At 37.1% G+C, this 14,990-nt stretch overlaps 1 protein-coding gene across 5 annotated transcripts in view; it reads left to right on the top strand.

Moving 5' to 3' along the window:
* Positions 1–14,990, top strand: part of MED13L (mediator complex subunit 13L) — a 304,813-nt gene that overhangs the window by 161,835 nt on the left and 127,988 nt on the right. For 3 of the 5 annotated variants that reach the window (XM_049619895.1, XM_049619896.1, XM_049619899.1), the window contains exon 4: positions 10,888–10,971. In XM_049619895.1, coding sequence (XP_049475852.1) covers positions 10,888–10,971 — 84 coding nt within the window. Of the gene's footprint in view, positions 1–10,372; positions 10,518–10,887; positions 10,972–14,990 lie in introns of all 5 variants that reach the window. The other 2 variants (XM_049619897.1, XM_049619898.1) reach the window with 1 other exon arrangement.

Below are 14,990 nucleotides of genomic sequence, written 5' to 3' on the forward strand. Positions count from 1 at the left end.
CCCGTGCGCGCGCATGCTCTCTCTCTCTCTCAAATAAAATAATAAAACAGGAAAGTTCATTGTGACATACTGCATACAATAAAGCTTTGGATAGTTCTAAATGACTTTGGGTTAGACTTTGGTTTGATTTCACATTCTGTTACTTGGGCAGTTACCCTAACCTCACTAAAGCCTTAGTAAACACCCTTTAAATTAAGTATAGGATACTCTGCACCTTGAGTTTTTGTTAGATGATGTATATGATGTGTGCCGCATAATACTTGGCTTATTGTTACTGTTCAATAATTGGCTTCCCCATAGGTTTATTATTTTGCATATTTTGATGTTAATCCTCTTGTAAGACTTTATTTGAAATAAAAGTGTTTGTTTTAGAAAATAATTAATAATGAAGCTGTTTAGCTCCCTTTCTACAATGAGAATGGACAAGTTGAGATTTTTTTGAAAAACTGTTATAATTCTTTTATCTTTCAAAATAATGTTCTCTTTTCACCAAACTTTAAGTAACTATTGTATGAGTGAGAATTACCCTGCTCATGAAGCAAGGACACGTTTTAAATGTGGCTTTTAGATCTCTTTATCCATTGTCAACAGAAACTGGGTTGGCTAACACATGCTTGCCTTTTTGTTCATCCCTAACTTAGACCATTTGCTTTAACTTGCTTATCTGTTTACAACCTAAATGTATTGAAATGCAGTTTTACTATCTTATTCCTGGCAATTTTCTGTCATGTCTTTTCACTTCTATTCAGATAGATATGGACTGGGTTTCCCACTGTGGACGTTTTGAATTTCTAGCATGAAAGCCAGAATTGAGGTTATTGAAGTAGATCATCAAGGAATGTATCACCTGTAGGGTATTTGTGCTTCCCCAATGAATTTTTTCTTAGTTCGCATGTTCACAGAGCTTGCACTAGTGATTTATTATTTCTGCTTTTTGTATTTTTAAGTGTACTGATTTGTTTAATTAAAAAAAGAATTGGGGCGCCTGGGTGGCTCAGTCGGTTAAGCGTCCGACTTCGGCTCAGGTCACGATCTCGCGGTATGTGGGTTCGAGCCCCGCGTCGGGCTCTGTGCTGACTGCTCGGAGCCTGGAGCCTGTTTCAGATTCTGTGTCTCCCGCTATCTCTGACCCTCCCCCGTTCATGCTCTGTCTCTCTCTGTCTCAAAAATAAAATAAACGTTAAAAAAAAAAAAAATGTAAAAAAAAAAAAAAAAAAAAGAATTCCATTAACTACTTTGAGAAGATATTACTTATAGCTAAGTGGGAGTCATACAGATTGATCTTTTTTCCAAAAGGCAGCAGTTGGCTGGTGTATACAGAACGATGAGTTTCTGCAGTAATTATTAAAAATAATTTCACTGAAGAAATTAAGGTAACATTGTAAACTTCACACAGAATAAGATAATTTCATTTTAATTGCTATTGATTGGTGCTGAGGTGATACCGTATTGATGCTGTGTAGAATGTTTTAAATTCTAAGGTAATATGACTTCACATATTTTATCTTTCCTCATTCCTCACTCATTTTATCACACTCATTCCTCCTGTAGCTCTTCAGTGTTTGTGCACATTGCATTGTATGTGTCTAGCTAGTGTCATCTGTTTCTTAAAAAAAAACTAAAACAACAAACTTCACTGTTGCTTACTCAAGAGCGTTTTCCTTCAAGGTGTCAGATAGAAGCTAACATATCTGGCTATAATATAACCTATCTTTGCAGGGGCATACATTGCTGTAAGTCCATTTCTTCATTGTCTTTAGAGATGGAAGATATTTTATATCTCTGTTCTGCCAAATGAATTAATATATGGCAAATGACAAGCTTGCAGAGCCCTTGTTCTTTACGTATAAGATGATGAAGGATTGTTTTGCTCAGCATAGTACCTTTCTCATTATGAGAGCTCAATAAATGGCTAACTGCTGTTAATATTAGCAAATACAATGATCAATACTACTGTTTTCAGAGTTGGACACAGCATTAAAAGTCTGTTAGCCTGTTTGCTCAGATAATTCTAGAATCCCATTCTAAAATATCCTTTTTATGTAGTCAGCCATCCTTTCCTTGAAAACCTCTAGTTATGTGAACCCAGCTTTCCAAAGGACTTCTTTTCATCTTCAGAGGGATGTTAGAAAGTTCAGTTAGTTAGATGCTAGAAAGTTCATTGTCAGAAAGTCTCCTATGCTGAGCAGAAATCTGTCTCCCCGTAATCGTTGAAAAAAATCTTACTCTTTGAGATTCATTTATAATTCATCCAATCCTACTTCCATGTGGTGCCCTGTTTCATATCCTTGTACCCTGAGTTTTTTGTTTGGGTGGTTTATGGTTCTTATCATATAATATTGGATACCCCCTGCCTCCCCCCCCTTCCAGTTATCCCTCTAGTCAGTCCCATTCTCTTCATTTTGACTGCCATTGGCTTACTTGAAGATCTCGTAAGTGTTTCATGAAATTTTGCAGTGGCAAAATTCTGTAGTCAGGTTAGGGTCCGTTATGGTGCAGTAACAGAAAACCTGAAAGAGCGTACTCTCTTACATCAGTTGACATTTATTTCTTGCTCATACTGCTTGCCCATTGTGAGTCCTTTACTGGGAACCCTCCTTGTATCCTCTTCCCTCCAGTTGGGAATCATGCAGATGGGACAGCCCTGTCAAAGACTTGCTGGGCTCCTGATGGAGCGTGAAGAGCGATGGCAAAATACGTAATAGCCCGTTTAAGACTCTGTGTAGGGGTGGTGTATGCCGTTTCTGCTCACGTTGCATTGGCTGAGAAATGTGCCACCAAGCTGAAAGTCAAATGAATGAGAAAGTATTTATTATCCATCTGTAGGACGTATCCCAGTCATATGGCCAAGCTTGATGTTAATGGGACAGTGCATATTTGGGAAAAGGATACAATCTTTTCAGAAAAACATAGCAAGCTACCATACCTATTAATTGAAGTCTTTTCCTTTCTTGTAATCTGTCCTCCAAACTGGCGTCGGTTCCATTACTGAAATACAGATATGTTTCTAAAACGCAATTATGCGTGTATTTATACACATTTTGTTAAACTTTGAATCATATTGCCCTCTTTTGGTATATTCTTCAGTTGTGATTTTTTTAGTCAAAATTTCAGTATCTGAAAGTGTTGGGCCTTTGAGGTCATATAGTTTTAGAGGATCCGGTCATGAATATTTTTTTCTCTCCTCTGAGACAGTAAGTGTGCTTATTGTTTTCCTAATGATCAATTATCCCTTTTTGGCAACATACCTGGAATTAATTTTGTTTTTACTTATATAGAATCTGTGCTGATTTTCTGTCCTTTTTGATAATGTCCTTGTTCAGATTGTTTTTCATCGGTCTTTGGAGTTTAGTGAGATTTTATTATGTACAGACAATGAACTTCTCAAAGGTTACATTTTGTATTTCAAGTTTAGGCTGCTTCACACTCCTCACTTATGGAGAAAGACGTTGACTGCGAAGAGATTATGGAAAACTAGGACCTGCAATCTTTTCCAGTAGTTTCTTCATTTGGCATTTTTAATATTGCAGATTTAGTGGCTGTTACTCTTATGTTATTGTAATTGGTATAGCTTTCATAGTACGGTACGTCCATCTTACCTGACGCTATCTGAATGAAGGCAAACATTGGGTTGAAGAGCTGTTAAAAAAAAGCCGGGAAATGTGTGCCATTCATCTCACCCAGTTTTAGTACTGTTTACCCAGTTCAGTACTTAGTGATTTGCATCATATATGAGACTTAAAAAAATCTTACTTTTGTAGCTTCTAGAAATGCTTAAAATGTCTGGCATAATGCTATCAAATGTGGTAGTATATTTTAATTTTAATTGTCTTAAGTTTTTAGAATCAAACTCATAAGCTGATTTTAATGGAAAGGTACTTTTTTTCTCCAAAGTGCAAATAAATCATTGCTTTGCACACAATAGATCACATGGGTCTTTTGAGGCTGTTAAGCTCTATCCTGTCCATACTTACTTAGGGAGACTTATTTGACATTTGTAAGACCTAATGTCCCTTCAGAGTAGTCCACTGGTGCTGTTTTCCTAATGGATTGCCACCATAGTCACCCCAAGGTAGTTTATAACTACCTTCTAGAATTGCCTTTGACCCAGGCTTTTTGGTTTACCAGGAGTTGGTGTTTAGAGTGAAGATAGTCATTTAGAAGAGTACAGTAAAAATAACGTGAAGGAAGTTGGATTCTAATTGTGATAGCAATAGCATTATATTTGTATATTACTAGCTTTCAATGTCCTGTGGTATTGTGATTTAGTAGAGGTAATTATCAGAGGGTACATGAGCACTGTCCTTGGATATGCTGATTCTAAGGTTTCAACATAATAAATATATTCACTGGAGCATGGTGTTGGGTACAGGCCTAGATGAAGAAATGGTGATAGAATTTGCAATATTGAGAGTCCTTGGGTAAAGTGTGGTAACAGAGCAGGAAATGAGTAATCAATAAATTCCTATTTTATTGAGTTGTGGCAGTGTGCAGTTCTCTAAAGGAAGTAGGAAAAGGAGTCTTTAGATCTAAGGGCCATATGCTTTTAAAGGAAGAATTGCTATAGATGTGACAGACACAAGTGAGTAAAAGCATGTATCTGTTTGTAAATGTCTAGAGAGAAACACATTCACCCTGAGACCAATCAGTTGATCTATTTAATACTTTTAGGACAGAGAATGGATTAAGACTTTTTAAAAAATTATTTCAGGTGGGGCTAGGCCTATGAAATGCCTAACTTTTACAGAGATTTTGGAGAGGATGGGAAAGATAGGGTGTGCTTGGCCAGAGGAGGCAGCCACCCACTAGGACACAGTAGGAACCTGAAATAATGAAGATAGAAGGGATCAGTTGAAAAAGATTTCTTCAGCTTCTAAATTATGTGAATTTCTTTTATTTGGTTGGGAACTGGGAGCAATTTCTAGGAAGGAGACTAGTTGCTAGGAAGGGGACTTATTTGCATATATGTTTGATATAGATTGGAGTGGTGAAGTAAATAAAGGCTTTGATGCTGGTAAGGAATTTCTTTTATCAAATTATATAAAATTTAGTCTATCTGAGCAGCTGTATAACTAGATGATAGCACTAAAGTGCACTTTGATTCCGGGTGTGGTAGAGAAACACTATCCTTGAACCTTTTTTGTTTTTAAAGTAAGCTCTGTGCCCAGCGCAGAGCCCAATGTGGGGCTTGAACTCATGACCCTGAGATCAAGACCTGAGCTGAAATCAAGAGTTGGATGCTTCATGGACTGAGCTACCCAGGCACCCCATCCTTGAACTTTTTAATCTTTGAAAACTGTGGCTCCTGCATAGTTTGAGGCGTGCTGAAGGAGCCAGAGCCAGTGGGGGCTCCCTTCTAAACCTTCCAACAGTTCCATTTGGGAAATAGTTTGCTGAGTTAGGCTGTGGCTGCTGCTGCTGTGGCTCTTATAATCTTATTTCAGGTCTGCCATGGTTTTGCGATTAGAAATTGGGTCTTGGGGTGCCTGGGTGGGCCTGTTGGTTAAGCGTCCGACTTCGACTCAGGTCATGATCTTGTGGTTTGTGAGTTCAAGCCCCACGTCGGGCTCTGTGCTGACAGCTTGGAGCCTGGAGCCTGCTTCAGATTCTGTGTCTCCCCATCTCTCGGCCCTTCCCCTGCTCATGCTCTTTCTCTGTCTCTCAGTAATAAATAAATGTTAAAAAAAATTAAAAAAAAAAAAGAAATTGGGTCTTGCCAACTTTGGAGTCCAGTTAGTCTCTGTACTTTATTACTTAGAGCCATGTGGCATAGCACAGAAGTGTGTGTGCACGCACATACACATGGACACATATGCACACATACAAACACAACGTGATTTCATTTTCATTTTTTAGTAGCTGTTTCTTCTGGAAACATTGATTTTTGGTAAATAGTAGGGGGCTGGGAATTACTTTCTAAAGAGAAGTACTTTCGGGGCTTCAGGGTGGCTCCATTGGTTAAACGTCCGACTTTGGCGCCCAGGTCAGGACGTCACGGCTTGTGAGTTCGAGTCCTGCACTGGGCTTTCTGCTGTCAGCACAGAGCTTGCTTTGGGATCGTCTGTTCCTTTCTCTCTCTGCCCCTCTCCCGCTCCTGCTTGCTTGCTCTCTCTCAAAATAAATAAAGTTAAAAAAAAAATAAAGAGGAATACTTTCCTAGAATTGCTTAAAGAACATTTTATAAATCTGGCATCACATTGTGACCTTGAAAGAGAATATTATGATACTTGACTGAATTAGGTCCTATCTTAACAGTAAGAGAATTTTGAAAATCTCAGTAATAATGACTGGGGTTACTGAGTGAACAGCTAGGGTTAACTGACATTCTTGTGTGTGTGAAGGTTTATTTGTCAAGTTAAGTGTAAATTTTTTTGTCCCTCAAATATAATTCAAAAAAGGTTGCTAGAATATAAAAAGGAGAAATTATATTTCTGATATTCTTTAGTTTTTGTATTTTAGAATTTCTCTCAAAAAGACTTAATTCTGTTCTTCAAGTATAACTATAGCATATGGGCAGCTGTGCTAGTCTTCCTAAACTGTTTTAAAATCATCTATGTGATTCCTTACATGTTGAGTATCTCCTGTGATTTTAGTCTGGAGTGAGGCTGATGGGCTATGAAACAAAGTGAAATGTGTGGATTTCCCCCTCCTCCAACATTGAGTGTCTCACTAGCAGGAACATATACACACAAGAAAATTCAAGTAATAGTTTGGGGCTCCCCATGATTAATGGTTGCAAACATGAAGAATAACACTGTTAGGTTATGATAGGAAAATGCTTCTTAGTATATTGCCTTCATTTCTCAGGTATTTATTGAGCACTTACTAGTTTGGAACAGAATATAAAGCATATTACAGAGCAGGCATTTAAACGTTTGTTGACTATGGCCAGTAAATAAGATAGCTACCGTGTCTTTCCCCAGATTTCTCATAGATTCTTGGGGAAAAAAAGAACCATGGAAAGAATCATTACAACTTGGTGATGCAAGGGCCGATATGTAGGTGTTAGAGTGCTGTGTGGGCTGATCTGGGACACCAAAGATGGACAGAACTAAATCAGAGGAGGACAGGATAGAGTGGGATGAGGGAGGGATTCCAGGCCAAAGCACAGTTAGTAGTGATTCATGTTAGTATTGTGTATGGAAGTTCTTAAGAGAAAGAGGCTATAATAACTTTCATTAGATTTATTTATGCTATGGATTGGTGACCCCGAAATGATGGAGAACCAGGGACATAGTCCCGCAGTATACCCGGCTCTCCCGCCCTCGTCGTCCCAGGTGTGTGTCAGGCGGTGGAAGAACCTTCCTCAGCAAAAGGTCTGATTTCCTCCCACAGCCTACAGTACAAAACACCAGATGGAAGTCCTTTCCGTCTTAGTCTTGGAGGCTCTGTGTCTCCGTCTCTGTCTCTCTCTCTGTGCTTGTGTGTGTGAGAGAGAAAGTGAGGTTTGTTTTTTGGATTAGTTGTAGTTGAGATCAGGGAGATGGAAGAGCGTGAAAGTTGATAGTGACAGTTGCTGAGTCCTTTCCACCTGTCTCTTGAGTGAAAAGAAACTTTGTTCTCATACTTACCCGTATTAACAACTAATTTCTGTACTCTTTCGGGGTCAGGGCACGGTACTCAGTGACTTCACTAATTTGGTCCCAGCCTTCTCTGAGGTACTTGGTATAACTTTGCTAACTCTCTGCTATGTCACTGCTGAGCATGACATTTGAGACAGCTCCCTCCTACAGAGGTAAGTTGGTTACAAATCCAGTACTTACGCAACTGTGTAAAAATACAGCAGTTGACCCTTGAGCAACACTGGTTGGAACTCTGCATTCCACTTTGACCTGTAGTATTATGATTATTGATTATTATTAACATTTTATAAATACAGTAATGTAAATGTGTTTTCTCTTATGATATTCTTAACATTTTCTTCTCTCTCACTTTATTGTAAGAATATGGTACATAATACACAAAACATACAAAATATGTTAATTGACTGTTCGTGTTATTGGTAAGGCTTCTGGTCAACAGTGAGCTATTGGTACTTAAGTTTTGGGGGGGGGGTCAGAGTCATACATGGATTTTCAACTACATGGGGCGGGGAGGGGGAGCCCCTGACCCTTGCATCATTATTCAGGGTCAGCTGTACTTCATCCATAGCGATTTTGTTCTCATGTTTTTCTTTCAGTGCGTAGGAAATCACTGATCACATAGAAACTGATTAGCAGTCGAAAATCACTAAGTCATTTATGACTATCATTTGGAACTAGATAGTTACAGAAGCAAGGATCAGTAGTTTCCATGGCTGATTTTTGTATTAGTGATAATAACCTTTTGTTGACATTGCCTGACAAAGAAATATGATCTGTAGTGGGAACTCCAGGAGATGGGTTAACACAGAGTTAGACTCTCAGGATTCATTAGCTTTTTGCCTTTTGCCTTTGTACCTGAGTGGTCTTGCCTATGTGCTGCTTCTCCTTTACCCCCTAACTCCTTGTTTGCTTGTGCTGGAATGAAGTCAGCATTAGAATTTGTGGCTTTTACTTCAGAGAAGGGCAAGGGTTTTGAAGCAGACTTTACACTCTGTCCCCCTTAGTCAGAGATATTTTATCTGTTTGTCTTTCATATTCTACTATCTAAAGCCTTGGTTTTTATCTGTTCATTAACTGTAAATTCGTTTTGCGTGTGTGTTATTGAATAAATTATTCTTTTGAATTCTGACCTTCAAGACCTATGTAAGGGTGTGAATATATTTAAAGTGATATTTATTTTTTTTAAGTGGTTATTTATTAAGTGAGGATGTGTGTCAGTAGAAGACCACATACAGTGTTTGATGTGATCCTGTACCTGTTACCTGCTCCATTGCTTTCATTCTATGCATTACCGAGTCTAAGAACACCTTCAACTTAATAACAGCTCTTAGAGGATAAAGAAACATTAAATAGACCCATCAATTACAGCTTGCATCTGGACTTTGAAATTGAGGAAAGAACTGAGGAAATGCGACAGCATGTGAGTCAATATATGGTAATAGTTAAATGTTCTGGCCTTGTGATCAGATATACCTAGGCTTAATCCCAGCTCTGCTCTCGATTGCTTGTGTGACCTTCTGTAGGTGACATTTTCATTGTGCCTCAGCTTCTTCATGTATAAAAGTTGGCATGTACCATCTGTCTCATGCAAATATTACAATAATTAAATGATATACTACATGTGGTATTCACATGTGGTGGTGGTGGTAGTGATTCTAGTCGTGGTTACTGGTACTATTGCTGTTGGCAAACACTAGAGTTTTTCAGTGGAAATTATCTGTCTGTCTGTCTGTCTGTCTATTCTGCCTGAAGAATACAATTAAGCCTGTGTGCTGGGGAATAAACTGTGGACATAACTTTCTGAGTTTTGCTTCTTGAGTCCTTTCACCTTGTTGGATATTCCCTATTTCCTAATTTTAATGGACTCATGTAGTCTTTAACCCTAAAGGCAACTTCATTTATAATCTTAGGGAAACAGATTGATTGGGTTGCTTTGAAAATGATTTTCTGCATTGTCAACAAGGAAGATTGTTGTGGAAATTCACTTTCAAAATAAAAGCAGTTGAAGCCGGTGATTTTTTTTTTTTTTTTTTTTTTTTTTTTTTTTTTTTTTTTTTTTTTTGATGCAACAACGCTCCAGATTGACTCTGCCCACAGGGAGTTACATTGTGGCCAGCAGAAACTATTGCCATTTACTAACCCATCTAACCTGTAATGAGTTGGGTGAAGGCTTGAGTTGTTTCCGTCCTCCTTGATGGTATGGAAATTACAGAGGCAAAAGCAAGCCACTTGCAGAATTGCCTGAATATTGAATAAAGAATTGCTATGTAGCTCTTTTACTGGTAGGTAGAACCTTTGTAGAAGAATTACATCCAACTTTCTGACAGGTTTTCTTACAAAATATGTGTCATTTCGTTGAATAATGTTAGAGATTACTGTATTTTGTCAATTTCAAAATGTGCATTTTCTCCCACATTTTTATATTTTTAAAATCAGGGATATTCCTTACAAATGATGGCATCTCAGAATTGGCCAGATGGCAGGTATGATACAGTTGTCATATGCTTGCACATGAGTGAACTTGGTCATAGCTGTCTGTATTCTTGTCACTTCAGTTGAATTGTGTGCATTTTTGGTATTACATGAGTTGAGTTCAATTGCCATTTAACATGTCTGCAGAAGGATTACCCTGTAATTTGACACTGAAACACAATGTACACAAAACAGCATGGAAACAGAAGTGGGGCACAACTTGGATAGGAGGAAAGCAGATAATCACCATGGAAGAAATGGCTGTGGTTCTTTGTTTTCTTGCCAAGCCATAACCAAGTGCTTCACCATACTTACAGAAGAAAAACACCTAAGTACAAGAGACTCTGCAGTGCTTGTGTTTCTGAGGTCTCTGCTAAAGGATTGCATATCACATGCCAAGCAAGAAAGCCAGCATTACACCTTGCAAAATGAGCATCCCTGGCTTAGAAGAATACCTCTGAGGTACTCGTAAGGAATGCTGCCTGTATTCCCAACATTCTTGATGACACAAGAATTGAAATAATGCAAAAGTGTGTTTGGATTTGAAGTAATTCACAAGTTTAAGACGTTTCAGGAATACCTCAGCCAATTAATTTTGCATAATTTTTTACATGTACAAGAATAATTCATAATAAAAATTTATGCTCAAAGTCAGAAAGTTCTTTCAGCATCTCTATAATATAAAAATTTTAAGTGATAAGAAAACATTTTGACAGTTTAATTGGTGATGTTTTTATTTGCCATAGTATATCTCATCTGCGATTATTTGATTCAGTGACTTGCTAATTTGTTATTGAGACTGTAAATATAATTCTTGGTGTGATTATTGCAGGTGCCTAATGGATAAGAACTTCGTTAGGATTGGGAAGTGGTTTGTCCGACCGTATGAAAAGGATGAAAAACCAGTCAACAAAAGGTGAGTCTTATGAACCTTTAGGTTTTTCGTTTCTTTTGCTTGACCGTGGCTATGTTTTGGCAAGAGATGGATGGGGGAAGCAGCTTATTTATTTATTTTCTAACAGTCTTTGTTTAGATGTACTAAAATAGATTTTATTACATAAAATGTTGTTAATTGGTGTATTACACATTTTTTTGAATAGTGTATTATTAAATTTTTGTGGAATATGGGACTAGAAAGATAATCAGTAACCTATATCTAAGCCCCTTCTTACCACACTATGTGGAATTAAAATATTCTGTTTTGTTATTTTCATGATCCTTTTTTATCTTTCTTATTTAAATTTTTTTAAATGTTTGTTTATTTTTGAGAGAGACAGAGACAGAATGTGAGTGGGTTAGGGGCAGAGAGAGGGAGACAGAGAATCCGAAGCACGCTCCAGGCTCTGAGCTGTCAGCACAGAGCCCAGTGCGGGGCTTGAACTCTTGAACCTTGAGATCATGACCTGAGCCAAAGTCAGATGCTCAAGCGACTGAGCCACCCAGGCACCCCTGTCTTTCTTATTTAAAGTGTTATATGCATAACTTTAAAAACAGTGAGCTGAATTCAAATGGTGATAATTTTTATAGAATTGATTGATGCCCCTTAAATGTCTGTGAATACATCCTTGAAAATCTTAAACCAGGACTGTGAAGCACTTTTCTAACCAGTCCTAAACTTTTGACTATCATTTATTGAATGCCAAACAAGCGTGGACTTTTATATCAATCAAACCAGGATCAAAAACTAAAACCTTGAAAGGCAAATATTTACTTCATTTATCTCTGGACATAGCACAGACTTAATTGGAATCATAAGTTGATGAATTGGAATCATAAGCTGATGGGTGATTGTTTCCTATCGGAAGAGCAGGGCACACAATCCCAATTCTATTTTACTGTCCATGAAGTTGCCCGGAGCTAAGGGTTCCAGCTCCTGGCTGCAGATAAGAGCTATTGAAACCTTAGATGTTAAGCTGTAAGGTTAGCTCTTTTTTAGGTAGTTGCCACAAGTTTGGCTGGCAGCTCTTGCCTGTTCTGGAACCTTTACCTTCTTAACTTCATTGTTCCTCCCTGTGACTTAATTCGCACTAGCAGCTTCCTCTCCAACCTGTATGTCTTAAAGCTTTGATGACGTGGTTGTGGATCTCATTAACCAAACTTAATTTATGAGAATTAGGATTTCTTTTTTCAAATCAGATAAATTAGGGACTGGCATGTATTTTTTTTTTTTTTGGTCAAATCACCATGGATTTTTAAAAAATATTTTCCCTTTTTTAGTACATTTCAAATCCTTTAGGATTTAAAAATATATATATTTAACTAGAAAGTAGGTATTATGTATATCAAAGTTTGCCTGAAAAGGATAATTCTACATTTAGAATGGTGTCAGTATGTATGGGTATGTAAAAATATGGTTTTGTTTACAGATTCTTTGACGGTGAGGAATTTTTTTTCCTTTATTTATATTGATTTGCTCTAACTAAAGCATTTGCTCCATGGGCATATTTAATCTCACTGTTTAGTTAGGTTTACAGAGGATGGGTTAAAGGTTTGGTTTTTCTGTTGATGAGTGATGAGTTGCTTTGGCACGATGATCTTTACCATTCATTCCTATGTGCCTCTCCATGCTCAGTGTGCGGTCTCGGACAGAGCCAGTCCTAAAATTTTTCATCAGTAGCTATAGGTGTTTGTATGATGATTTCATAGGAATTGGGGGATGAAGGGGAAGTGCGGAAATAAAATGGGGATTGAAAGAGCAGTAATTAGTACTTTAATAATAAACACTAATGTTTGAAGTCGAATATAGTTACCAATCTATTTTACATAACATCTGTATGTCTTTGCACTTCATTTACATCCCAGAAGTCTTCCTGACTTTAGCAAACCAGATGTGAATAATACTTGTAATATATTTAGATATTTGATTTTTGTGTACCCGGCAGGCTATCGATTTCTGAGCAATGTAATTGAATTATTTTATTAGTTTTAGATTTCATTCTCATGGTTGAAGGCTGAACTTCAAACTTCATTTTATTGTAGTATAGAAATGTTAATGATTTTGAAAAACTATTTTAGGAGGTGTTAACAATTGGAAAAATTTTAAACCAAACGTTTTTTTTTTTTTTTTTTTTAATTTTTTTTTTTCAACGTTTATTTTATTTTTGGGACAGAGAGAGACAGAGCATGAACGGGGGAGGGACAGAGAGAGAGGGAGACACAGAATCGGAAACAGGCCCCAGGCTCCGAGCCATCAGCCCAGAGCCCGACGCGGGGCTCGAACTCACGGACCGTGAGATCGTGACCTGGCTGAAGTCGGACGCTTAACCGACTGCGCCACCCAGGCGCCCTAACCAAACGTTGTTTTAAAAGTTGGCATTTGCTGTAATAGAACTTTGTTAGGTATAATGACTTTTCCACTTTTATTCTCTGAATGGAAAATAGAGCCTCTTGTTTGATGCTGAAACAGGATCTTAGTGTTCAGGTCATTTTGGATGGACAGACTGATGCTGTCTGTGGATGAGGGCATTTGGATTTAATAGATTTGGGATCACGTCCCATGCCTCTCTTCAAAAGTTCTTGGCTTTTAGAGAAGTTGTTTAGGTTTTCTGAACCGAACTTTGTGTTTTGCTGTAACAGAGTTGGTGATAATAGTTTAGTTACTACCTTACAGGGTTATTGTAAAGACTAAATGAGATCATTGATGTGACTGGTTTGTAGTTGAGAAAAAGCAAAAATAAGTGAAAATTTTTAGGCTTAATTTTGTGTGGGTGTGCACACATTTTCAGTTTAGTGACCGATGAGAGGAAAATTTGCTGCCCGGTGCTAAACAAGTTTTATGCACAAATTGATATTTTTGGGAAAGCTCTTATTTGATGCTAAGAGATACACATGAGAGAAATATATTTTAAAGAATGACATTTTAAGTATAAAGTTAAGTAATTATAGCGTACTTTTTTTCAAGAGATTAAAAGATGATTTAACACTGCGTATTTTACATAGCTAAAACGATTTTAATAGTGAAGGCAAATGAATCTATTGATGAATAGATTTCACCTGTTCGATTAACAGCATATGATTTCTTGAGCTATGATTATTTTCTGTAGTGATAGCAAAACTAAATCATTTGCTTGGTGGACTCGAAAAGAGTTCTTAATGTTTGCTATGAGATGATAGGATAAACTTAGACAAATTATATATTATATATTATATATGTATGTATGTATGTATGTATTTAAACAGGCAGGTCCAAGAAGGTAAAAGAAATTTATTCACATTGTTTTTTTCTTTGTGGTGGCACATCTTCTGTTGCTCATAGCCTTAGGAATATAATAAGTAAGACAGAAAACTTTGGCTTTGTCCTAAAGAGTTGTGGCAAATAACATCAAACATAAAAAATTTCTGGGTTCCTGAAGTATGTTGAACTTGAAAAAACTTTTCCTTCCAGGATATGCTTAAAAACAAACCAGTGAAAAATGTATTCCTTTCAAATAATTTAGAAATTATTCATGGAGATTCTATTCAGTTTCAGCCTACATTTGATTACTACAGAATTTGAAGTTTATACACTTTATTTTTTGAATGCTAGTTTTAGCAAAATAATTGATCGCTCCCAGTAACCGTTGGACCTTGAATTTTTTTCTGATATCAGGTATATAGTAGTTAACAGAAACATATTTGCTAGTGCATTTTCTGAATTAATCAGCTGTCTCTTCTTCATGGGCAAGCCTACCTTGAACGATACTCCAACAAGCCTCAAATACTTTTAAATATTCTGATTACTTTTGTATGTGCTGTTAGCAGATATCCACGTGTGGGCACTCACACATTGGGAAGTATATTATTTTGACTGCTTTTGTGTTGTTTTGTCTGGATTTTTTTTTTCTACTTTTAAGCCAGAGATTCTTTCTTTCTTTCTTTCTTTCTTTTTTTTAATGTTCTTATACCACTCACCTATTTTTCAAGAAATGCCCTTACCTTTTGATTTTAATAGCAAAA

The sequence above is a fragment of the Panthera uncia genome (assembly GCF_023721935.1).
Source record: "Panthera uncia isolate 11264 chromosome D3 unlocalized genomic scaffold, Puncia_PCG_1.0 HiC_scaffold_8, whole genome shotgun sequence".
Taxonomy (NCBI): domain Eukaryota; kingdom Metazoa; phylum Chordata; class Mammalia; order Carnivora; family Felidae; genus Panthera; species Panthera uncia.